The following is a 27,228-nucleotide window of genomic DNA, read 5'->3' on the forward strand; positions in this document are numbered from 1 at the left end:
CTGCCTAGGGCTAGGGTTAGACCTAGGGTTAGCATCTCAGAAACCAAAAAGCCCAGAGCTCCAGGCACACTGCAGCTGAGAAAGGCAGCCCAAAGGGAGCACAAAACTGCCCCAACATGCCTGCCTCCATGGCTTTTTCCTTGGAGACAGCCCTAGGCCAGGGCTGCTTTTCCTGCCAAGAGCTAGGTTAGGGTTTTTGTATTAAATGGGCAGCTAGCCCACTTAATACAACAAATTTTTGAAGGCAAACAACTCAAAAATCAGGCTTAATAAACCAAAAGAAAAACTTTTAATTGTTAAAAAAACCCAAAACTCCATAACATCAGAACACTTACAACATAACAGCAAGTTTTTCTTCTGATACATCCAGTGAGCACAACACCAAATTGATTGTAAAGAATTTGAAACTGTTACAAGGCAGCACATAATGAGATCAGCTGGTAAATAGGATTAATTCAGTTTTCTTTGGAAGTATCAGCTGTGGCCTGTGTCACCACAGAAAGCAGCTGGGCATTCAAAAATGTTTGCCCACAATGTGAGACCACCCCAGAACCCGAATCAATTAACACTCTCATGATGGAAAATCTGATGTTGAAACAGCAAGAGGCACAAATTTAAAAAAAGATCCTAACAGATGTATGGCAACCCATTAATAGCACAGCAGGGGCACCTCATCCTGCCCTTCAGTGCCCTACTAGAGCTCAGCACAAGTCTAAAAAGACCCATGTTGGCACTCTAGTTTCTGATTTGGATTTTAGAACAGATGTCTGTTTAGCACCTACTCACTAGCCAGTGCTGCAGGCTTTTTTTTTATATTAGTAATAAAATTAATCACATCTACAGAATGAGTCTCTGCATGTTGGATACTGCTCAGGTTTTCCTTGTGACTAGGAAAAGTTGCAGGAATCCCACAGTTCATCCATTAGCAAAAATATCAGTTCACAAAATAGCTTAGCACTGACACCTCATTTATTCCTGAGTATAAAACATCATATTCCAATCATGAAACTGAATATAAACCTCCCTGCTACCTGCTTTTGTGTCCTTTTATTATTTTTGGTCCTTGAAGGAAGTGCCAATAAAATACATGAACCCAGCAGAAAATTAACAGATATTATAAAAAAATAGTTTGTGGTAATTCTCTTGTATCTCATCTGCCTGTCCTTTGAACACTTGAGACTGAATCAAAGGTCCCCAAAGAAAGGAATTAATTCAGTATGAAATTAAATGCTTGCTTTTGATCTAGAACTGCTAAGGAGAAAAGGAATTGCCAGAAAATGAAGACAGACCACTAGATTTCATCCAATACTTTTTCCAGGTGAGTATGGAGACAGGGTGTGCCAAGACTGGCAGCAGCAACACAACTTTTGCAATGGTTATTTGCTGTTCATTTCTGAATATCTGGAACTGATCCACTGTTTAAATCAACTGAACTTTGCATATTGCTGCTCTGTAAAACAGCCAGGGAAAAAAAAAAAAAGGCAGAAATTGAACACTTACCATCTCTGCTCTTTGCTTGTGGTTTCCCACTTCTTCCAGAACCTGAGACAGCTGAGCCTTCAAGACACAGGGGGAAAAAAAAAAAAAAGAAAAAAAGAAATTAAATCTAGGATGTAATTTTGGAAGTTTAATAAGCCTCTTGTCCCTCTCTCTGTCCTGCCCCCTCCCCCCCAAAAAATCACATAGGGCACCATGATTTTCATGGCATTGAGAAGGAATTATAAGTATTTGGTCTTGTTCTGTCCTGTTAGCATCCCATGCCATGAGACAATCCTGTCCCAAAGAGCCTGAAGTCTATGTGCACAAGAACAGCCAGGTTTATTGCAGAGAATGCCAACAGATGAGCCAGCCCAAATTTCAATCCCATGGTCCAGCCAGAACTGTGCCTCCACTCCATTGCTGTGAAGCTACAGAAAGATTGGTCTAAAACCCACCCAGTTTTGCCCAGTTTAACTTTGAAGAAGAGGAGGTTTGGCTCCATAGCTCCTGAAAGGAGTGTGTGATTCATGCTAACTCCATAGAAAACGTTCTGTGAATTTCTGGCGTCCAGGGTTAGGTTCTTTCCCACAGCCTTCCAAAATGCTGTGGGAAAACATCAAGAAAATCTGCTCTTTAACATAAACCTCTTGAATTTCCATGAGAAAAGATCTCAATGCAGCATTTTTACTTTTTAAAAGGGAAATTTGAAATGTAAAGAATCTCAAACCAGAGAAGAAATACCTTTGGTTATCCTGGCATAATCGAAGGGGAAACAGGAACTTGACTCAGAAAAGGATCTTTTACAGAGTTTCGTTTATGAAAAAGGATTTTAAACCAAATGGGTATTTAGGAAACAGTTAAGAGAAGCCACACATAATTCATGAATGCTATTACTTCCCACATCCTTGATTTTCTAACACTCTGCCTGGCTGCAATCAGCCTTTCTCTGCTTAGCAGAAAGCCCAAAAAGTAGTCACTGATGGCAGATAAGATAATTTAAACAATGTAAACAAATAAAAGAAATAAAAACAACTTTCCTACAAACTGATCATTGTCATTTCAAGCAAATGTTCAGTAAAATCCTCTGGAGTCTCAACTTCTCACCACATATGAAATGAATCTTTTGAGTGTCACAACCAGAGACAAACAGCAAGCAGTCTACTACAATGAAAAGCAAAACATTCAGCTTTGGAGGCTAACTGCACTGAAATACAAGCAAATAATTAAATAAAAAAAACACAGTCTAAGGGTTGAGCACAGCAGAAGTTCCATTTTGCCAACAAACAAGCAAACAGTTCCAAATTTCCCTGGCCACCGAGCTCAGCAGAAACTGAAAAAGTTTCAGCCTCTTGCTGTGCAGGGCCGGGGATGATGTGACGTTATTTGAGGAAGAGACACTGAAATAGGATGAAAAGGGTTTTAACAAAAGCCTGGGACCTGGCACAGGAGAATGAAACACACTCATTAAATGCTGCAGGAGATGCCAGCCCCAACCCAAACTGGAGTGCCTGGACAGGCCAGGGAAGAGAGCAAATGAAATGATCACCAAGCTTGATGTGGAAACATCAGGGAACTGTAAATTTGCAGACACCTGGGAAAGACTTTTCCCTCCTGCTCCTGAAGCAGGTACAATGAAGCAGGCTGGAGCCAGGAGCTGCTTGGGGAAGAATTAGAAAACAAGACCTTAGAGGGGTTATTTAGAAGAGGCATAAACTCTGCAAAACACCTCAAGACTGACTGAATGCTTTTGATTACAAACCACCCCAACTGTTCTGTATATTCATTAGCTTTCTCTGTATGAAGGTGACCTTTAGATGGGAACCACTAGCCTATTCTAAATCAGATATAAGAATTACTTAATCTAAAATTACATTAAAAATCATGTATTTTCTAGCAGTAGCTGCCAGTCCTGAATTTAAGGGTCAAGTTTCTGTCAGCCTCCTGTTCACACAGACTCCTATGGCATTACAGAGTAACCCACCCTGGAAGAGTGGGAATTCCCTCAAAGCTCAATCTCCTGTGGTTTTGGTGGGCACCTGGATCAACCCATCACACCGTGCCAAGCTTTGGTCACCCTCACAGTGTAAATATTTTTATTTATAACACCAAGGCAACAGTACCCTAGGAGCCTGTTTAACTAGATGGGTATAAGAGCATTTTAAAGCATAATACCTCCATAAAAGTCAGAAGAAAAGGATAGCAAAGACTCCAACGCATTTTACTTCAGGAAAAGGCTGGAAAAACCTTTTAGGCAAGAGAGAAATAATATAAAGGGATAGGGAAAATTGAAAATACAAGTGGGAAATATGCCATAATTTATCTTGGATATAATATGACTTGGGGAAAATAACCATTTCAAGGTGCTATGCCAATAGAGACACACAGAACCCTGGACAGCAAGTCCAAGCCAGCAGCATAACAACAGCAGATCAATATGATTTGGAGAGGCAATCAGATAAGAACTAAATCACAAAGTAGGTTTTCTTCATTGCATTCATTTCTAGGCAGCTCATCTCAAAGGCAAAGAGTCAGTAACTAGTGGGAATTCAGAGAGCAGCTACTAAACTTACCAGACTGCTGGAAGAAATGATTTATGAAGATTAAAAGATTTTTAAACATTATGGTTTGACTGCAACTCTCACAGAAGAGCAAAAGGGACATATTTAATGCACTGAGAGCTGTTACAATGACAAAGCTGGAAACAAGGAGGCTTCCCCAGCTCACTGTTGCTGTGGGATGCACTCACAGTCCAGAGCAGGGACCCTCCCACTCCTGTTCCTGCCCCCCTGTTCAGACAGATGGGGAAGCTCCAGACAAAGCCTAAATTTTCAGCAGGGTCCCCAATGCCTGCACTTGCCAGGCTGTGATGCAGCTGATCTGGATGCTTTGTCACGTCCAGTTTGTAAACATCAGCCCTATCCCAGACTTTTTATTAGCTTAAATCAAATATTGAACCTCCCTCAGCTGTTGGAGGACAGCTGCTGGCCAAGTGATTCACTGCCATATTCCTTCTAGGCCACAAGAAAATACAAACTAAGCACCAGCAGCATGACAGATGCACGCATTTTTAATTATGAAGGAGAAATTAGGCTGTGAACTTAGCCCCACATCTCACTTAATCAGAGTGCTGGGGAGGAGCTGCCAGCCCCCAGAGCCAAGGAGCTGCAGAGGGCCCTGGAGTGGAGCCTGGCAGCCTGCTCAGGCCCTGCTCCACTCCCCAGGCATTTGCCAGGAAAGATCTGAGAAAAACAGAGTTATGTTGTTTCTTGGCATATATCTTCTCAGGAATGAATTGCTGGTTTCTGGGTGCAGCCATCTCTGACCACATGCAGCCAAGGAAAGCGTGAGGGTTGGACATGGCTGCTCAGAGCTGGTGGGAAGGCACAGGGGCCCAGCAGAGGCTGGAGGTCTTTGCCAGCTCTGCTCTGGGAAAAGCCATCCAGGTAGTGACAGGACACAGGGGAATGGCTTCAAGCTGGAAAAGAGAAGGCTTAGATGAGACATTAGTGAACAATCTTGCCTGTGAGGGTGGGCAGGCCCTGGCACAGGCTGCCCAGGGAAGCTGTGGCTGCCCCAGCCCTGGATGTGCGCAAGGCCAGGTTGGATGGATCTCTGAGCAACCTCATCTAAGAGCGTATCCCTGCCCACAGAAAGAAGATTTTTAAGGTCCCTTCCAACCCAAACCATTCCATGATTCTCTGAGTAGCTCAGCTCTGTGTTGGGGTCTTTTCAACTGATCATATTCACTTTGGTACCTCAGCAATCTCTCCACAGGATAGACTTCTATGTTGAATTTTCAGGCTACGCATTAAAGTTAACTTAAAGCTCCAAGGAAATTCTCTTTACTTAAGACAAATGTTAAATTCTCATAGATCACTGAGCTCAAGCATTAAGAAACCCACTATGCAAACAAATATTATGAATCAGATATAAAAATACACTGCAATTCACCCACTGAAGGCAGCACAACCAGGTAAGGGAAAAATCAAGCTGCAAAGCAGGGGGAAAAAAATCCTCTCGAGTACTCAGTCAATTACTTTAAGCTTTCAAAAAAAAGGTTTGTCAATTCAAAATATTCATCTTACATGACAACATAGTCTAATCTACTGTCAGTGGATTGTCATCCTCAAAAGAGAGTGGCAGGAAGAGAAGAACCTGTGCTCCAGCCTCACTGGGAATCTGCAGCTTGGGCTGAGAGAGGAGCAGGTTTCCACGGAGAGAAACCAACTCAGCTCTAAGGAGACATTTCTGAATTGTTTAACTTGCTTCCCTGCATCAATGATTTCTCTTCTGTACCTTCTAGAAGTCAGCCTTCACTGACAGCACTGGAGGAGGCTGGTCAGGGAGAGTTTAATGAATGAAACTGAAGCAATCTGGTGGTGACAACGCAGCTGTTAAACTGACTGCATCCAGAGCCCCCCACTCCCCTCTGGAGGCTGATGCTGAGCTGGCTGCCCTGAATGATGGGTAGGCAGCTCAAAAGTGAGCCCCATTTGTAGGGAAAAATTAACTACTCAGTCTCTAATGAACAGTCTTTCTCTACACAAAACTATACCCTCTGCTCTACAAGCAATTAGCAAATCGAAGTGTTCTCTTTGTGGACCTGCATTAATTTACTCCTCGATGTGGCACATTAAATAGCTCACAGGTACAGCACAGCAGTGGCAACAGCCAGCACCATAAAATAAAAGCTTGCTTCAAAGAGTTTGGGAAGCAAAATTAGGCATGCTGCATACAGGGAATAAATCAAAACAACCTTCATTTGGAAATATCATTTTAGTCTTATGCTTTCATCAAAAAACATGATTATCATAACAGTCACATTAATACAACTTTGGTACTCTACAAGGGAGAGAAACAAGCAGCACATTCACTACCTCAAATTAGAAAGAGCAATTTTTATTCTTTCTCATCAGGGGGAAATACCTGAGAACATACACAGCTGTCTATTCTGGGATTGTGCTTTCACAGCTAGAAATCCCAATGAGAGTGCCCAGAAGGAAGGCCACTTGCTGGAAGGGCAGCTCCTCTGTAGGGAAGGGGAGGAGGAAGAGGCTTTCCCTTGAAGAGCTGGAACACAGCTGCAAAAAATGGCATTTTTACAGCTCACTGAAGCCCAAGATACCTGTAGAAACATTTTACATGCAACAGTTGTATGCAAATCCAAGTCAAGTGTGATAATTGGCAAATTTAGGTATAATGTTAATTACCAGCTATTTCAAATTAATTAACTTCTAAGATAAATTCTTGCTTCTCCTCTTTGAGAAAGCTAACACACAATTTAAATTTACAAGGATCTATCGACTGCAGATCACAGAAATAGGGAATCTTGTATGTTCCAACATGCCAGTTCACTTCAGTTTCCTTGTGCTGGCTGCTCCCCATTCCCTGGGTAATTTCACAGTTACTTATTTCTCTGATCACTCACAACAGAAGACACAAGATGAAGCCTCTTGGCTCAAGCTGGATTGCTTGAGTGTGTGGCCAAAGTGTGGTGTGACCTCTACAGTGCCCAAGCCAGAACATCTTATCTAATGCCAAACTGGGGAAGAAGAAAGAAAAGAAAAAAAAGCACAATATCACCTTTTTCTATCAGATTCAGGAGGCACAAAGCAAATAAAGTGCATTGAAGCTGCAGCTGAAATACAGAAGGAAACTTGAAAACATGGCAGCACTCCCAGGACAGTTCTGATAAGGAAAGCACTGACTGCAACAATTAGAATTCAATCCAATGTAGGAACATAAGCACCATGCTGATGAATTACATGGAACAACACAGGAATAGGATGAGAACAATTTGAAGAGAACTTTGCAGTCACTAATTACCTCTCAGCAAAGAATGAGGCTCTGGCTTGTGGGGAAAACAGAAGGAAAACTTTGATTTCACAAAAGCCACAGACAGATTACTTCTGGGGGTGGCAGAGACTGAGCAGAAGTAACTCATCAGCCTCTTGCAGTCAGACTTCACTTTATTTGCATATTGTGATCCTGCATATTAAAATACTGTGAGAACTGAAATTAAATTTTCATTAGTGTTCAATCTGGAATCTCACCCGTGGGATTCAGCTTTCAACAGTTCATGCAGACATTTCCCTGTTTACTTTAAAGTCAGATATCCATTTATCTGATGCCAGCCAACACTTGTGGCCTTCAACCCACTGCACACCATGATTGTCCAAGGGCAGCAGTGCAGGATTGTGTCTGCACCTCTGAACTGCACTACAGAATTACTCTGAACTAACTGGTCGTTTCTAATTTAATGTTTTTTGATGCTTTGTAGTTGAAATTGCCAATCTTTCACAAAACTGCATCAGTTGAGATCACAATCAAGAAGACAGTTTAGTACCAGCCATTGCTAAATAATTTCCTTGCTGCTTTACAGGCTCCTTTTTGTTGTTCTGAAGAAAGTTCTCCTGGTTATAAAATCAAATGTACATCCTTTATAAGGTGGGAAAGAAGAGCCACAAATAAACTCTGCTGCTGTCTCAAAAGAATCCAGAACACCACATTATCTCACAGGAGCTGGATTGGAGGTGGCAGGGGGCTCAGTCTGATGTGAAAGTGAAGAGGAAAATTCCCCAACAACTTCTGAACGTGTTTCAGAAATTTAAATTCAGTGAAACCACACTCGCTCTGACTTGCAGAAAAGCTGCACTAGGCAAAGCAGAGACCATTCCTTACTGACATAATTTATGAGGATAAGCTTGCAGCTCAATGAAAAGCATGTGTCTCAGGCCACAGCTTATGCAGTTTTCCATGTAATTTAGTCCTTAATTTTACCCCAAGCAAGGACAGGAAACACAGGAAACAAGAATGCCTGTAAGCCAGATGTCCCACATCTCCAGGGACTCGTGCTCCTGGGCATCACAGCAAACCACAACACCAGGGACTGAAGGCCACTGCTTTGTCCAGGGCAGTGAGAGTTTTTCCACCAAAAAAACAAGGGCTGCTCCTTCTCTGGAAACCAGTTTAGTACTGGATTTGTGCAGGGAAATGCCGCCCCCCAGTGAGACACAAAAAGCAGCTGGTTACCAACATCAGGGAGAAATAAAGCAGAGCTCTTGGGCACTAAACAAAAAAAATGAAACTGTGAATTGAAAAATCACCAAAGTCATCACTATAATTACTGAAGACGAAGGGAAAACATCTCCCCTAGTAAAGATATGGGCTCCTGTCAACACTCTATCAAGATTTACTGGACAAGGGGATAATAGCCACACCTTCCTCTAGCTCTTGAGCCTCAAGGACAGACCAATTTCTCTCCTTCTCTTTAAGAGACACAGTCACTTGTAATGTCAAGAATACTTGACAGTAAGCTTCATATAATGAAATAACCCCAAACTCTGCCTGGTTAGACTATGAGAAAAGGGCATTAACAAAGTGACTGTGGAACAACTGATATCAGATGAAGACAGGATTTCAAGCCAAAATTGCCCACATCCTTATTCCTGGCAAATACTTTATCTAGCTTAAAGTAAGCTGCACAGTCCTGCAGCAGAAACCTGGCTTTTGTTCCTACTCTGCCTAACAACTGAGACCTGGGGCAAAGCACTAAACTCTGAAACTCCTTCTTCCCTCTCCCACTCTAACCTAAAGATAATACTGACTCTGTAAAACCCTTCCAAAACCTTTGAAAAAGGATAATCTCTGAGCACAAGGTGCCACTATTGACACAAACCACACCTGATGGGCCTCAGCACTAAAAGGATTAAGCACCAGAATAAGTGCAGAAGTCCAGCACCAACACGTTCAGAGGTGGCAGCAACCTCATCTCCCTGATCCTCAAAGCAAAGGTGACCTTCACAGCTGCAATAAAATGTAAAACTTGGAGAAAGACCCTGAACTTCTCTAAATCTACTCCATCAACACTGTTCACATAATCTCTCAGGGAGATGCTGCCAGGGAAGGAAGAGAACTTGCATTTTTCCATCTTCCAAACTGGGAGATGGAAAAATGCAGAACCTTCTATCCAGGAAAGGATGAGTCCCTAGAGATTGGACAGCCACATGCCAGGCTGAAACAGTTAAAAATGAGGCAGGAAAATAGTGGGCTCAGGTAACAAAACCACCTTACTTTTGCAAAAATGTCTCAAAACAAGAACGTTCATTTGTTGTTTTACTGCAGCTGAGGGTGAGGTGAGGCTGTGGGGCAACACCCCAGAGACTCCTCTCTCCTGCTGTTTTCCCTTGATGTTTTTATTCAGCACCTTGCTAAGAAGGAGCACAGAGACCAAAAGATTAGTACAGCTCTGCTGGGAACAATCTACTTTTGTAATAGGTCTCCTTCCCCCCATCCTAATCAAATGGTGCTGCAGTCCCCTGGGGAGAGAATACAGTGCCAAACAAAAAATGTGAGTTTGCAGCTGCTTCCTCAACAGCAAAGGGCAGCCTGACTGATGAAACTCTGCCAAGCCAATTGCTTCCAGCATGATGCAGTCAGCCAGCACAGCATCTCCAGGACACACACAAGTGACTGTGGGATGCTGATGGACTCTCCTAAGGAGTCATTCCCCATCACTGGAACACCCACAAGAGAAGCCTCTGCCACTAAAATTCTCTTTGTAGCCTCAGAGAAGCAGCTGAGTGTGAAGATGTAGCAGGAAGCCTCTTCTATTTTGCTGCTCCCCACCAAAAGTTTCACCCAACAGCAGAAAGATAAAGATCTATGTATTGAGGGTCAGCTGCAAATCTCTTGCCAGGAATAAAACAGAGTAATATATTAGTGCAACTCACAACCAATAAGAGAGTACCAGCCCATTGGACAGGGAAAGAGCAAATGGGAAAATAAATACAAAGTATCTGGAGGACACTAAGGAGAATTAATTTCACTGTGCTGTGGTCAAATCTCTGAAGATGAAATGAAGAGATAGCAGCACCCAATCCTGAAACAGATGAAGGACATCTGGGAATCTGGTAATTCATCACTGCTTAGGTGATCTGAAAACAGGTACTGGAAGCAAGTCTGGGATCTGGTGAGCACAATGCTGTATTAACACTCCTGGAACTGGGAAGCAGAGTGAGAGACAAACAGAAGACAGAGCAGCTAATGGGAACAGAATCCCTTGCCATAACATGTAATAAAGAAGCTGGTTGAAGTAGGGGGGAACAAATGTTTGTGCATTTGTTTAATTTTCTGGTGAAATTTTAAGCCCAGCTTGTTTATTTACTTTTTTTTTCATCCCTTATGTTATCAGCAGAATGAATTCAGGCTCCAAAGCCTTCTCTTGATGAAAGCAAACATCAGTACTCACCAAATCCAGAAAAAAGAAATATCAAAAATTCTAAGTGGTGGCAATGTGACACCCATCATCTATTAAACAACTGTCAACTCCTTCCTGGGCATTTTTGCCAGGACAAGTCCTCTGGGATCTAAGTTTTCCCCATCAAGTTACCTCCAACTAGGTTTGATAGCTGGAGGGAAAGAAACCACATCTAATTCATGAAATCTGTAAATTAGCCATCAAAAATGTTCACTCTTATCAATTCATCAGAAAAAAATGGTGGAATTACAGCTCTACCTAAAAAAGCCCTTCTAATTTCAGCTCAATGAGTCAGCACTGCTGCATCTCATCACCAGGAGTGATTCATTGTCACTGCACTTCTCAAAGTCAAGACTAAGGGTATTCACCCCAATTCACTGTCATCTCATAACTCCTCTGGACCCAGGCACTGTGTTTGCACACAGCACTGTTATAATGATTTATGTGAGTGTGTCACTTTTAATTTAAAGGGATAAAGAGTTATTGTCAAGTCTACCAACCATAAAGCAACATTTTCTTTCCACTGAGCTGACAGTTGAATACCTGGAAAATATTGCTGTTTGCCAAGAAAGGAGAGGGCTCTACAGCCCATAGCCTTAGGGTGTCAGTGCTTCTGAAGAGAGGAGAGGATGGCCAGTGTCTTTGGAGAGAACTTGGGAGAGTTAAAAAAAGGCTTACAATACAGCTAGAATCTGAATAAAAATTCAGACAAAAGCAGTATGGATGGAAGGCCTCTGCCCCAAGTGAAAGTGAGGAAAGGGGTGTGGGGTATGGCTGAGCGGCCAAAAAGATGATCTGTGGTCATAGCTGGATGAAACAAAGACTATCATAAGTTAATCAGTGGCACAGCTATAGTTTTCTTATTCAAGTCCAATAATATCACAGTCACTTTTGATAATCTTTTAACTGCTAAAACAAGGCTACTGAACAACTCTCACTGACCTTACACTCCTGAGTGGGCCAGTGCCTTCCTTTGAGCTGCCCAAGGCTGGTGATGATGGTGATAGTTCAGAAAAAAACTTTAATGGTGCTGTGAGCTCTGGCCCTGTGATCTCTGCTATGATATCTGCTATCCCCCCAAACACACTCTCAACAGGAGCCTTCAGGCATGTGGGCACACTTCCTTGTGCAAAACAACGCTGGGAAGTGAAGATCTGTGTTTAAATCAAACTTTTTTTTTTGTTCACTCCAATCAAGTTTGGTTTCTGTTCTAGTTCTCAGCCCTACTTGCACAGGTTGTCCCAGCTCAAATAAAGATCAAGGAGGGGTTTCAGCCAGCAGCACCCTTGGCTTGGGAAATTACAGCCAGAGTGGTTTTGGCATCCAGCAGAACAGTGGGGAGAGTGCCTAAGCCTCAGAGGGGCTCCAACAAATTTCAAACACTCTTGGAAGTTGCTAGGTAACAACATCCACCCCCAGGACAAGACTGTGCAATGTTTGCTCTGACAAAGCAGTGCTTGCCTTGCCCTTGCTTCCACCCTGGCAATGTGTGTGTTGAGAACCTGTCTCCTCTGCTGCCAGAGCATTTCCAGCCTCTAGTCTGGGTGCATAGTTGGATTTTGCTGAATAAAGCAAACAACCCATTTTAAACATAGCTATTATAATTAGCAGAAGCTCATTGCTCAATTCCCCTTCCAGACAGGGATTTCCAAATGTCAGTGTGCTTAGCACAGCTGATCTGTGCTGGCTGCTCTAAACACAACTGACCTAGGAGGGTTCAGAGCATAGAATCAAATCCTATCATGGGCAGTGAGATGGAAAAACAAACAGAATAATTGTCCTTCTTTAGCCTGTACCTTCATTTTCCTGTACCATTTGCACCAAGGCAAGGTTAGCAGAGACTTTGACACAGAAAATTCATGTTTGAGGTCAAGCAGGAATTTCTTTGGGAATTTTATACCTGTTTTCTGAGTCATCCCTCTAGATGACTCTGCCTCATCCTACTTGTCTTGCCAGGGTTTCACAGCATAAAATCAAAGGGCAGTAAGGGAAGAAAAAACAAGGGGGGAAACCCCAAACTAGCACAGCTACTGCTGCTAACACCTTTTTGCTGAGGCTCTGGCAAATGCAGAGACCTGTTTCAAACAGTATTTTCCTTTTAAATTTGTTTGGGGAAAGCAAAAACAACCTTCATCTCAATGAGTGATTTCCAATACTAAAAGAAAATTGCCAACTATCTTTTCCCAACACAGATGTCCCCACACCAAAGATCTCCTTCCCTTGAAGGAGAAGCATAGCCCTTCCATTTCCAGGTATTGCATAAATCAGTGGCCCCTAACTTTCCTGCAAACACTTCAGAAATCCTGGCAGTGCTCCACACCTCAGAATGTCCCAGGCTGAGTTTATTCATGTGGGTCTTGTGCATCCTCTCCCCTGTGGGGTACAAGTGTCTCACCCACAGCTCCTGCCTTGTTTTTTGGCATTTGCCAGTATAATCCCCATGAAGAGCTGAAGCAGATTAGCACCAAGCTGCTGAATAAAAGGAGAAACCAAAGCTCAAAGATCACATGAACTTTGCAAGACCACATGGACAGTCATCATTTCCAGGTACAGTATTTTACCCCATCAGGTTTGTACTACAAAGAGATTAAGGGCAGAATTTGCTGGAAGTTTATGGGAAAAAGACTGGAAGGAAAAAAACCCCAGAGGTTAACAGACTCTCCATCCAAAGACATTCCTTACACTGAAAAAGTAAAAAAATTCTCCAAGATTCCAACTGGAAGAAAAAAAAAAAGGTGTATAATACCCTCAAATAAAATCAAACAGCCTTGCACACCATGGTCATGCTCCTGTAACTTCTAAGAAGAGGAACAAAACCCTTCTACTTTTATCTGAGAATTTATTCAAAATAAATAAATCCCAATGGAATTTAGGCACACTGTAGAGGCTCCAGCAAAAATCATAAATAAAGCAAGAAAACTAAAAAGATCCTTTCTTGGCATGCTCTTGAAAGAAGGATTCACCACATTTCTGATTGACTGCCACTGTGGTTTAAATGAATCAGCTATAAATAGGCAGCAAATGCAAGGCAAGCACTTGAAGGAAACAGCAAGGGGGTTTTTTTGTTTTCTCTTGTTATTGCTTAATGGTCTGTTGGGAAGGAGGTGGCTGACAAGGTAGAAGAAATGTGGTAAAAATATAAAGAAACAGAATAAGATGGGGTGTGGGAAGGAGGGTTAAGGAGACATGAAGACATTCAAAGGTACAAAATGTGCAAATACATTTCTGCCTCTGGTTTTCCAGAGGACTGAAGGATCAGGGATGGGAACAAGCACACAGACCTGGAGCTAGGGATGCCCTGGAAGTTCCCTCCACCCACAACTTGAAGAAGGCTTTTATGTTATCAGTAGCTGCAAAAGCAAGCTTCTGTGGGCCACCTTGGACAAATCTCTAGTCTTTCCTACATATCAGATTGAACATATGAAGTGCAGCATAAAGAAAAGCACTGGAAGTGTTTCTGCAGCCCTCTTGTGCCAAGAGCCATCCAAAACAGGAGTAGCCTCAAAACTATTAAAGTTAAGCAGCCATCCACATCATAATAAAAGTGAAAATACTCGTGTCAATGAACACCAGAGCTGGAGGAATCTGAGTCACACCCAGAGAGGATCCAGTTTCTGAAAAGCATTTTCAGGGAAATCTCTAATAAACTACTTTTTAAATATTGAATAATCACTTCTCAAAATAGCTGGAGCTTGTTTCACAGCTCTTGTTCCAACTGTCTGCTCACTCTCCTCCTCTCTCCCACAGCTAGTCTGACTGCACACAACATCCCATCTCCAGCTCTCTGGCATCTTTTAAATTACTCCTCTTAATCTTATGCTCCTTCTCTCAAGACTGAAGGAGGTTCTCACAGAATCCAAGGAGCAGAAAACCTTCTGGTTTCCCCTCCCAAGGAGTGTGACTAGCTTTAAAGACCTTCACTACTCCTGCAAACTATTTCCTTGCAGCTCCATGGCAGACCTTGCCAGTGAGCAGCCAGGACCTCCTCAGAGCCTTCTCCTCCATGGGATGGAGGCTGATCCCATGGCAGCTCTGCACAGATTTACAGCTTTCTCAAAATTCATTGTTTCCTCCTGTAGGAAGGAGGACAAAGCTATCAAAATGACCTGAAATCCAAATTTTTAAACTTCAGCAGTTAATATATTGCCCTACTTAAAAAAAAAAAAAAAAAAAAAAAAAAAAAAAATTGTAAAGGGTATGCAAGAGGTACAAGAAAAACCCCTGCAAAGACAGGATCAGAGCAAGTGAAGAACATCCTTGCACTGCACAAGCCTGGTACATATCCTGTGTTTGCCAACCATCAGTTTAATTCTCATTGTAAGAACCTGCAGGAGAGGGCAAAGTGGAGGGTTAATGAAGGCAGGGCTGAAGCCCTTTGTTTATTCCAGAACTGAGCAGCAGGAACAGAAGGGGATATTTCCATATGTTGCCCCATCAGTGCTGCTCAGTTTTGGGCTGAAAGAATGAACTCCAGAGGGAGCACTGCAATTTTATCTTACACATGGTCCATTTGTTTCCCTTGGCCCTTCTGCTGAGGCTGCCAAAGATGCCAGACAGGATGATATTTCTGAGATGTGGGTGTTTATCTTTTCTGAGTGAACCAAACAGCAACTCATTTCAGGAAAGCAATCCAGCAACTCACAATTGCTTCTTGCTCCAGCAAATGCAGCCTGACAAGGCAAAAGGTGAAAGTGCCTGATGGTCCCATTAGAAACCTTTGAGTTTGCTCACTCCTGAATGCCTGTTGAGCAAAACTGTGCTACAGAAACGTGAGAGATCTCCACTTGGCAGGGGAAGGGAAGAAGTCAGGACATATGCCAAGATAATCTCAGTTATTAGCTCCTGCCAGGTGCAGGCTGTGTAGGACCACTCCTGCATGGCACAGTGGGATGCTCAGGGCTGGGAGCTCTGCTCCAGAGGCTCCTGGTGGAAAAGCACCATGACAGAGAGCTCTCTCACATAAATACTTCCAAATAAGAATTGTCAACACTTGGGTTTTTTAGCTACTTTTCATGCTTCAATTTTCTTTCTTCTTAACCTAGCAGATAAACAGCTACACAGATTTACCTCTGCCCTAAAAGTGCCTGATCCAGAGCAATGCCAGCTCCTTTGTCCCAGGCTGATACATGCCAAAATAGTGACTTACTCTTGGTGCAAGAGGCCACAGAGGGAGGCTATATAACTGTACATTTGCTGTAGGACTGGTTCTATTTGTGCCATGCAGCAGCCTCCAGATATTCATGAGGACTTGAGTGTGACCTTTCCTTTTCTCTGTCCCCTTTGCTGGCCAGAAAAAAGCATAATCCAAAGAGCAAGTGAAATGTAACAGAAAATAATATCCACAATAATTGCAGTAATGTGTACAGTGTCGATGGGCTGTAGGAATTGCACAAGGACTGTTGGTCCTGCCTGGCCTAAATAAAAAGGTGCTCATTATCCTGAAAGAAAATGCCTCCACTTATGAAAGAGAAGGTCACACTGCATTGGGAAGATAAATGTCATTTCTCCATACAGCTGTGATGGTCTCACTGTCTTCAAAAATGGACCTAAACAGCAAAGCAATAAAAAGCCTGTAGAATTAGTCTGGGACATTATTGTTTTGAGAGCATAAAATCACTCATCTAGAGCTCTTTAGACATGCTTTCCTAGGAACACTTATATATGTGTACATGTGAATTTGCATTGTGCCTTTTGGGAGTAATAATACATGAAAATAATTAACTAACACTTTCAAACAAGCTTGGATGTGTTTGGTACATGTATGTCAAAAGAATTTGAGGCTCACCATGTATTTTATACAGCTGTACACATTCCCAGGAATTAAATCCATCTGCATAGGTAGTTTTGCACTCATCACATCCCCCCCCGCCCCAGGCAGCCTCTGACAAACACAATGAGCAGCTTTAAATAAATACCATCCATAATGCCAACAACTCCTCTCTTTTCAGCAGCTCTGCAGGCTGCCATGCTGCAGCTGAGAGACAATTAAGTACACTCAGATGATCTTTAGGCACACAGTGCAGAGCAATCCCCTCAGAGCAAAGGCAGCATCCATCCCCTCCAAGCAGGAGCAGCACTGGGGGCCAGGTACCCCCAGCTCAGGCTCTTTGAAGCAGGGGTGTCTCATTTCAGCAAGTGGGGAGCTCCTGCCCCTTCACACCCAGATGTGTGCAAGGCAAATAACTAGTGAAGGTTAGTCACTGCTGGTGTGTTCCCCCCCAGAGGAACAGGGGCTGTCCCTGTCACCTTCCCTCATGCAAAGGTCACACAACACTTCAGAAACCAACAGCTGATTTTGCTAAGGTGGAACTAGACCCACGGAGGTCAAAGGAGCACACATTTTATCTGAGTATTTGAGATACCAGGGGGCTGACCTATCCTAAGGCTGCATTATTACTCATTAAATGACCTCTTGTAAAAGGGAATAAAGCAGAAAGTGAAGAACTCTGCCTCCATATGTTAATAAAATTGAGAGTGTTCAGAATAGAGTTGCCAAAGGTAGGACTGGTAACAACTGGCTTAGCAATAACATCTGCCACAGAGATCACTGGTTTAGGGTCTCTACCATCAGGGCACATCCCAACTGCACTGCACAGCCTAGATTTTATGAAAAATTCAGAGTTTGTGGGCTCTCAAGAATGTACAGTGGTATCCTTTATACAAAGAAGCCTCAAACCCTCTCCTAATACACAGAATATTCTACTTAACCTCTGCAAAGTAATTACTCTGTTCATGGTTTCTGAAGATCTCATTGGGCTTTTATATACCATTAATACCATAACACATGATATTTTGAGCCTCTTGTTGATTTCCTTTAAAAATAAAAAATATTTAGGTTTAGCAACTCTTCCAAGAATCAGCTTCCCAATGAACAATTTTCTGCAAAGAAGTGAAGTCGATGCCACAAAAACCCCATTTGGGAGTCTGATGTGTGGAACACAGGCACAGGAACACAGGACAGATAAAAATCAATGTCTTAAGCCAGGAATCAGTTGTGTTTTTAATGTGGGCTTGAACAGAACTAGAAATCTGAGTGTACATCTGTCAAAACTGCAGCCATTAGAGCCATTTTAACAAATTGAAACCATAAATCACATCAATATGTCAAATCGATGTGCCATGCATTTCATAGCCATGATGCTGTCACCACAGCTGGATTCATGGCACGTGTGCTCTGCAGCACTGCCTCTTTTATTAAACAGCATAAATAAAATTCAAAAGAAAAATGTTACAACTTGCATTACAGGGAGATCATGGCTTTCTCCCCAACTCTTGACTTTGAGTTTGTTTTGCTGAGAAGCTTTTAGCACTATCAAAGCACATTTGACATTAGCACTGATTAAAGCAAATAGATAAATTGCAAAGCCTCTAAGAAAGCAGAATTGTTCCTTACAATTTACCTGGACCACCCCTGGACAGAGGAGATCTATATCAACAGCTTAGTTTTCATTCACAGCATGGTGAGAACTGCTATCAGCTGGGTTTTTCACTTACTCTCCTCCTAGCCTTATCCAAATATTAGCAGGCTGGTCACACTGGAGTGAAAAAGAAAAAGAGAAAAGTAAGGAGAGAAACCCATGCACCTTCCTTTGAATTCTGTTCAGGTTTTGACTGGCAATGGTGCCATGCTCAAATTCACGACCTTAACATAAACCAGGCTGAGGAGATGGAGGTGCTGCAGCCTCTGGACAGCCTAGGCCATGGTGAAAGGCTGGGTGAACAGATGGGAGCAAACACAGCTCCTAATGTGGAGAAGCACTGAGGGTGACCAATTATGGATGTTCTGAAACAAAACAACTGCAATTGGCACTTGCATTTAGGCCCCCTTCGACAAACTGCTCAGGCACTAGCTGAACCAGGCCTTTTAGACTAATTAGTTCCCTGAAGAAACACCTCTTCTACTACTTGTAATTAAGGCAAAAATAAAGAATCAATGGGCTTCAAAAAAATAAACAGGAGAGCAACTACTGTTGTTCTAATTGCCACAATAACCAAAGTATTAAGTGCATAAAAGTGGATCTTATAATCCTTGCAAACTGAAAAGAGCAGGAGTGTTGGGATCCACAAGATCATGGGAACAAGCTTGTGTTGATGTTGTTTTCTCAAAGCATTTTTTCTGTTTAAATGTTAAAACTATTTGGCAACAGGATTTCAATAAAACTCTGTAGCTGGACCCCACAGAAATGCAGTGGGCACAGCTGTGCCGAGCCCACGTGGAGACCCTACAGCAAACCCTTGGAATCTTCACAGGATTTTTTTAAACAGATAATTTTTTTTCTGTTTTTAAACAGAAAATAATAATTAAAAATATAATTTGCTCTTACAGGTCATCATCACCGTGAATTAAAAGATGACACGAAAACATTTACAACTACATACTTCAAATCTTCAATTACACAGTGATTATGCAATTATTCTGAAATGAAGCACTACAAATCACAGAATTCAAATCCAATGATTATAAAAATCAACAAATCTCAACAAGTTCAGAGCATCTCAAGACTCCCAGAAAAGTGCTGCTTAATCTCATTAATACAACTCAGAGCTAGGGAACAGGTAAAATTTCTGTGTAAAATGTTATCCTGATGTGTAATCTTAGCTTTAACTTTTTTTCCAGAGATATTTATTCCTTTCTCCCCAAAATTGCTTGGTTGCCATGGGCTGTTAAAGCTTTCATTGATGTGAGAAGGTGCCTAAATAGCAGTTCTATCAAACAGGAGACATTATTGGCTTCAGCTGATTGATTCACCAAGAGTTCAAGAGATGAAAAGCAGTGGCCTGAGAGCCCCTCTGGGAAACATAATGTAGCCAAGCCCAGCTTCTAGTTTGGAGAGAAACTGGTCAGTCCTGGCCAATTCTCCCATTTTCCCAAATTCTTCCATTCCTAAAGAGTCAGGCAACAAAATATTTATCTGGTGGTTGAGCCACACAAACACATACCACCCACTACAGGAAACTGTGGGCTGGAAGTGCTCTGGAGATGTGGCACTGCCTGACAGGAGATCCCATCAGCTCTTTCCAGAAAAGGACCATATCCTTTGGAAGTTGTTAGGAAATTTTAACCATTCCTGCCCAAGGCAAAGCAGATGTGTGGCACAGCAGTGACCTGGGCTGTAGCTGCACAGTGCACGTGGATCAGACCAGTGCTATCTCAAATCACCACACTTTCCAGCTTGGAAGAGATTCATAGAGGTTAAATCTCTAAATGAAACACAGAAAGCAATAGTTCTGATGTTGAAGGTTTCTCTAACATTGCAGAAAACTAAACAACTCTGCAGTTGTGGAAAGCAACTCTGGAAAATGGTGCAAGTTCTAGAAGAATTTGCCCAGCAACCTCTCTACTGCCTCCCATTCATCCCTCCACACTGCCTGCAGCAGCAAGTGATGGAAATCAACATAAGAACATGCTTCTACTCTTTCAAAGCCTTCTCTCTGAAAAGCTGGAAGCTCTCCATTCCTAATCCATTCCCCAAAGATACTTAATTTGCCTTTTTCTGTCTTCTGCCTCAAAGGGAAGAGACATGTCATCATTGCTCTGCTTGTGCCTCAGCTCACCCCTGCTCCCCAGCTGCTCCTTGCAGCAGGAGGGGATTTGCACCACACTGCACAGAAGCAGCTCTTTTGTGCCCTGCCTTTGCTGTGGATGGGGCCACTGCTCCCACTTCAAATGTATTCCTGCTTCCTCCTCCACCTAAAGACACCTAATTGCAGAGCCTGTATCTCTCAGCACAGGCATGCAGGCTCTCCAGAGTAAAGCATTTGAAAGCTCTCAGCATCTCATGAAATGCTCTCCCCTGTTCTATTGTGGTAAACGTGACTCATAACTGCACCTCAGTTACCGGCTCTCTCCAATACATTGGTAAGAAAGAGCCCAATTTTAAATCTTCTGTAGGAATTTAGACACAGTTCCTCTGTTTCTCATGTTTCCTACAGCCAGGGACATCTGATCCTAATCTAAATTCCTTAGGTCAAGCCTCTTTTGTGCTTGGTTATTTACAACGAGGCTATGGGAGGATTTGCTCACACCAAGAGCATTTTAAGTGGAGCACTGTTGGGAAGAAGGGAAGATCTTTCTGTTGCTGGCACCTATCAATCTGCCAGGACTGAAGTGAGTACTTAGAGCCTGAGTACAGGAGCATTCCCACATCCTCTGAGATCAAACCTGGACAGAAGGACCCTGATATCAGCACAGTCTCAGCTAGGCTGGGTGTGCTCCCTGCAGGCTTGAAGCACTCAGACAGCCAGAGCCCACCCTGAACTCCCTGCACTGCTAACACAGGTGATTGGTTATATTTATCATTACTGCACATCTTTACATGACAGAGTCAGGATGTGACCCAGCAAGAGAACAAGGGGCAGAGTGCCACTGACTGCATCTGCACCAGGAGTGTGACTTTCAGCAAAAGGTGACAGCAATGACAATTGTCTATCCCTGTCCTTACTGCACTTGAAGAACACAAGAGCTGCAGAGCTGGAAAATGCTGGAAGATGTTGTTTTGTCCCCTGCACTTCAATGTGCAGCCAAGAGGTAGAAGTGTCCTGAGGTGTGTTTGCAGCTGGGGCTATTTTTCTGGGGGCTTGTCCACAAGGCAGCTTTTCACAGGCTGGAGAAGTTGTCTCAGTTAATGATTGACCCCATGCAAGTTGGTGACAGGACATTCTCATTCCTGAGAATGATGGAGATTGCTTCCAGTTAGCTGTGGACCCTGGAAACTGCTGACTTAAAGCCATTCTTAAACTTTAAGAGCATCCACACACTAAAAATAGCTGCAGCAATCTCCCTGTAGTGAAAACAATGCTGGTTTTGCAGAATACCTCCAGTGTAAGGAAGTGCCACGGACTGCTTCTCTTGATCAATTACTGACTTTCAGGACAGATCCAAAATAAAGAATCTCCTCAAAAAAATTAGGAGCAACGGAGTTTTAAAATCTAGTTTGACCAACAAAAAGTCTCAGATACACAGAGACAGGATCTGCTGCAGCATCAATTAGTTTTAAGAGTCACTGTCCTTCCACAGGGCAGGGACTGTCACCTTTAACAAATCATTAAACCTCTTGGTGACTTGACTTCCTCATTTATATGATGATTACTTGCCAGGTGTTCTCCCAAAACACAGCCACTGGCAGGTGTAAAAGGGAGGGGAGGAAACTAATGACTCACTGACTCGATAAGGTCACTCAGGTCTGACAGAAGATGAAACACATGAAAGAACAGAGAACCAAGATAATCCATTCTGCAGGACTGCCAGAGAACACAGGCTCTCCTGCTCTCCTCTAGCAAAGAAAAACAAATGCTGAGAACCTCAGTCATTCCTGGGAAGGCTCGAGTCTGCCAAGAGATGCCAAAGCTTTGGGTTCAAAGTGCTATTTCAACAAGGTGTTTGCTTTGTCAGAGATGATGTTCAGCCCTGTGACTGTTCAGCAATCAGTGGCAGCTGATGCGTGGAGCATCTCAGCACCATCTCTAGAGAGAGCCTGTTTTCTCCTACGAGCCACAGATGAGATGCTACAGTGACAGCAGAAGTCTGGGCAAGTGCAACATATGCCATTCTGGAGTGGCAGGAAAGCTCTAGTGATTCCAGTTTGCTCCTTATGGACATCCAAAGTGAGCACAGTAATCATCTCACTGCTTCCTAAAAGTTGTCACTGAGCAAAAAAAGGTTGGATGGCAGCAGAGAGGTAGAGAAAGTAGGCAGGAGAAAGCTGAAAATTAAAACAAACTCCTCTGTACCTTGCACAGATGGGAGGAAACGTCTCTGTAAAGTTCCCATCACCACAGAAGCCCCTTCTGCTGCATAAAGGAGCAATCTACCTTTGAGGGGGAGAGGAAATGTAGCAAAGGAGCAAGATAAACACAAAGTGTGGATCAAAGGAAAGAAAAAAAAAGGCAAAAAAACTGGAAAAGTGCTGATGGGGGAAGCTGGGTGAAAGACAAGGAAGAACTGTTAGATACTCAAATTAACATTTTAATGCATTCACTGTAAAATTTAAGCCCTTTAAGCACTGGGGTGGCTGCTGAGTAAACCCCCTTGGAAAGGAGCAGATTGATGACTTAACACCACAAAATCAGCAAGGTCCAGGTTTCACCATCAGCAGATTCACTGCAGTTATCAGGGGCAGATAACGTGACAATATTTGGCCAATGGGTTTTGAGGTGACCAGCAATGCCTGTGATGGAAGAAAACCACAGAACATATGGCATTTCATGTGCTGAAACTGTCAGACTCACAATTAACTGATTAGAGTGCATATGGTGCTCACAGACAGGGGAAATCTCTCAGTGTAAAAGATGCTGGAGACCATTGAAGGTGTCTGCATGAGTCTTCCTTGCAAATCTCTCTTCATTAAAGTTTTGTACGGAGCCAGGAGTGTTGTAATAAAATCACTATTAATGCAGTTATATTTATGATTATCTCCCTTTTGTGCAGCTGGATTTAACTTTTCAAACACTAAACTCCACATCAAAGCTTTTTCACAGTGGCTGCTGCATACACAGAAGCTCTTTGTTTTGTCATATTTAGCTTGAAATTAAAAGCAGTGAGAGCTAAGGTGGTAAAAGTAAACCAAGATTGGCAAGAAAACTATTAATATGACCAGTATCAAAACAAAAATTCACTCTGCCATAGAAATACAGTTACATTTCTGTTAAAGTATTTATAACAGGCTGGCCAGGGACAAACTCATTCCTTCTCCAGTTCCAAAACACACTTTTAAAGAGATGGTGAGTGACACTTCATTAACCACATGAAATGGGCTGACACAGCCAGCTTGCTTTTCCAGCCACCATTTCAGATGACATTTTTCTTTGCATCTCTCTGTACTTCACATTCAACACTTTATTCAACATAAAATGATTCCTTGAACCCCCCCAGCCTCATGAGCCCTGTGGAGGAGGGGGTTGGGTTGGGGCAGTTCTGGGGTGGAGAAAGCAACTGCTTGTCCATGTGTTTGCATGTGCATGCATTACTGACCCAGCTTTTCTCATTCAGCATCAGAGAAGGGGATTTTAAAAGTTCCCCATCAGCCTCTCTTTGCCTGTCAGTCCTCTACCCCATCAGGCTCTGACAGGAGTGGTTCTTCTGCAGCATCACCTCTGAAATAATCTGGGATCACAGCATCCTGCTGTATGCCAGTTTCTGGAAGGTGCCTGTGATCCAGGTGATGTCTGGTGCAGGCAGTGCAGTGCTCCCAGCAGCTCTCCAGCCCAGCAAGGGCTGGGGCACAGCTCCCTGTGTGCCCTAACTCCATCCTCCCAGCAGACACCAACCCTCACACACAGCCCCCTCCAGAGCTTGCACACTCCTCTCACATTCCCTCTGCTCTTTTTAGCAGCTTCCCAGCAAAGGACCTACCAGAGACCTCATCTCCATAATGAGTTAAAAGCTGTTGCCTCAGCCCAAAATCTTCCCAGTGGCTCACAGCTTCCTCCTCTCTTTAACTGTATTATCTCTATCGCTCCATCTTCACCACAGCTTCCTGACTGCTGCTGAAATGGATGGGGAAATCTCCCTTTCCAGAGTAAGGAAAAAATCCCTGTTAAGAACATCCCTTTTTCCTCCTCTTTGGATGTTTTGTCAGAAGTGATGTTTCTGGTAACAGATTCAGGCAGGCAGGATAAACAAGAAAAAAGAAACTATTAAGGAGTTCTCTTCTAGGGAGCACAGAAAGATTTTGCAAAATTAAGTACGCTGTAGCAAAAATCTTAAAGAAAAAAGGAGAAAACACAGTGATAAAAAAGTGGCTCATAGTGCAACTGTTAAGATTTATGAAGAAAGATGAAGGGCAGAACCCACAAAATGTAATGGAAGAGTCAGAGTCTTCCAGGGCTTTGTTAAACCCCAGAAGCCCCTGGACCACAGCAATACCTGGAGCCTCCCTGGCAGAGATGGAGCACACAGGGACTGTGTCCCTCTGTCTGCTGGGTGCCAGAGCACCCTCTGTGGGCATCACTGTGGGCACCCACAGCAGCACATCCCCTGCTATCTACTGGTCTTGACTGTTTCCCACCCTTCAGCCATACCAGCCTTGCAAAAAGTGTCAGCCAGGCCTTTTCAGCTCAAGCCCATCACTGTCCCTCTCTGCAGCCACCCCAGGCCTCCCCTGGGTCTGTTTGGAATAGCTGTACAATGGTTGCTTTTGCTGGATGCTCCCAGGTGAGCACTCCTGGTTCTCCCATGCTCCTCCCCAGCCCATCCACACCAGAGGCTCCCAGGATGCTCCAACCCTTCTGCCACACTGATTTAAACATGCTCAAGTTCCCTTTTCCTTCCCTCCTCCCCCCCCCCCTGCAGAGGCTGTTTCTCCCACATCTAAAGCACCTGAAGCTCCAAGGTGTCTCATCCCAGCAGTCTCCTCTGTTTGTGAGCTGAGTCATGCAGGTGTCAACAATTCCAAACCTCATGGGGAGGCTCAGCAGAGCTGGGAGGGTGCAGAGCATCAAGTCAGGAGTTATTAATAGCTGCCATCGACCATCTCAGCAGCTTTGATCTACTGGCAGCTGATTACAGCTGCTGCTCCTGATGATGAAGCACCAGGGGTTCTGCATGTACCTCAATTTCACTTTCCAGTTTTCAAGTTTTTACTGGAACAAAACACTTTTCCCCAAAATTTCAAAACAGATGGGATTCAGCAGCCAGCACTGCAGTCAGAAAGGCAAACACAATCAAGCTGAAGTGTAAAATTGTACTTTGGGAGGAAAATATCAGGTCTTTGAATCCTGCTTCTAGCAAAGTCTTAGAGGTTGACATCAGACACAACAAACATCCAGAGAACACATCTCCTTTCTGAAATTTTCCATGTACCCCTTAATCCATATCCATGAAAATAAAATTAGAATTTGTTCCCTATAAATAATTAAAGGGGTAGAACCAAATGGTTTCCACACTATTCCATGCTTTCATCTGAAGAAGAAAATATAATTTGCTATTGCCTGAAGACAACACAGCACACCTGATACATTCAAGGAAACAATTCAGAAAATCTCCCTGCAACAACCTAGAGCCACTGTTGGGAACAACTAAGGGTGCAGGATAAAATAGCCACCTATCCCTTTATGTCAGCATCACTGAATCCTGCTCTGTCTGCTGGGAAGCAATACAGTGTTCAAAAGACAAAAACAGAGAAATATTCTGAGGCAGATGAATTCAGGCAAATTTCCACTTTATCTTGTGTTACCAGCTAACTTCTCTGTCAGTTTGCCCAAAACTTTGCAGACTTTTCAGAGAAACAGCAATGAAATGGATCTACAGCAGGACACTGATCTACACCATGTGGTGATGTCCTAAGGATTTAAAGATCACTGGAGCCAGTAGTGCCTGAAATAAATCCCCATCTCCCAACACAAGGAAAGAGCATTTTTAAAGATGCCAGAAACATTAGAGTTTTGTGCAGAGTGAGACAGTTCTCTGTGTCTTGAGCATGAACTCAAGGAGCAATTTCCACCATTCTACTCCATTCGAGTTATAGCATCAAAATCTACATGATGATGGAATTACACATGAAGAAAAACTCACATACTTATGACTATTGTAAAGCCTGATGTAATAAAACTGCCAAGCTTTAAGATCACAGATATATTCCAAATATTTCAACTCATGGCCACAAAGCCCTTTCCACTAAGCACAACAGAAGAGAGGAACAATTTGGCCAATGCAGGTTTACTTTAGCTCACCACAGTCACACTTCAGATTCCAAAACTTCAAAAAGAGAACTAAGGAGAATGTAAGAATTCCTTTCAGAAATACTTCTATCTTTGGACAGAACGTTTTCTTTCTTAGAGAAAACCTAGTAAAAAGCACTTAATAGTGACCAATATTTTTGGGTTTTTCAGGCCCAAGAAGAATTTACAGCAAACACATACTTTACTTCTTCATCCTTAAAGTAAAGCTGTTGCAAAGAAAAGTTGCTCACACTGTGTTCAGCAGAGCCTTGATTACACATGTGATAGATTACACCACAGAGAAGACCCCACACCTGCTAGCCCTTCACAACCCTTTCACCACAGGGACTGGCTGCCCCTCTAGCCATGCAGTGCAGCACAGCACACTCAGAACACCCAAAGATGATTATGGTTGGCTCCTGCCAGCCTCAGCTGCAGAGCCTCTTATTGATCCTGGAATTTTGGAGCGCCAACACCGCAAATCTGGTTCCCGCGAGAGCAGATCCCATCACCAGGCAACTCAGTCTTAGAGGTCTCAACTCCTCCACCCCTGGGCTTAGAGCAGGATGCTGCTTTATTACCTCCAGCTCGGTGTTGTGAGTGTGCAGCTTCTGCACCATGTCCTCGGCCTCGCGCATGCGGCGGCTCAGCTGCGGCGAGTGCTCCGCCGGGGTCAGCTCGCTGTCGTACGACTCCAGGATCGCCCGCATCCCATCACGCTCCTGCCGGGAACAACAGCACAACACTCAGGGAGGAAGGACCAGAGCACACACCCTGCCAGGAACAGCAGCACAACACTCAGGGATGAAAGCAAAGACCACACATCCTGCCAG

The 27,228-nt window shown here is 43.3% G+C and overlaps 1 protein-coding gene across 1 annotated transcript in view; it reads right to left on the reverse strand.

Moving 5' to 3' along the window:
• Positions 1-27,228, reverse strand: part of MAD1L1 (mitotic arrest deficient 1 like 1) — a 348,568-nt gene that overhangs the window by 178,651 nt on the left and 142,689 nt on the right. The window contains exons 12-13 of the mRNA XM_030229927.2: positions 26,977-27,117; positions 1,501-1,557 (exon numbers count right to left, since the gene is read on the reverse strand). Of these exons, the coding sequence (XP_030085787.2) occupies positions 1,501-1,557; positions 26,977-27,117 (198 nt within the window). The remainder of the gene's footprint in view (positions 1-1,500; positions 1,558-26,976; positions 27,118-27,228) is intronic.

Source organism: Serinus canaria, chromosome 14, assembly GCF_022539315.1.
Source record: "Serinus canaria isolate serCan28SL12 chromosome 14, serCan2020, whole genome shotgun sequence".
Taxonomy (NCBI): domain Eukaryota; kingdom Metazoa; phylum Chordata; class Aves; order Passeriformes; family Fringillidae; genus Serinus; species Serinus canaria.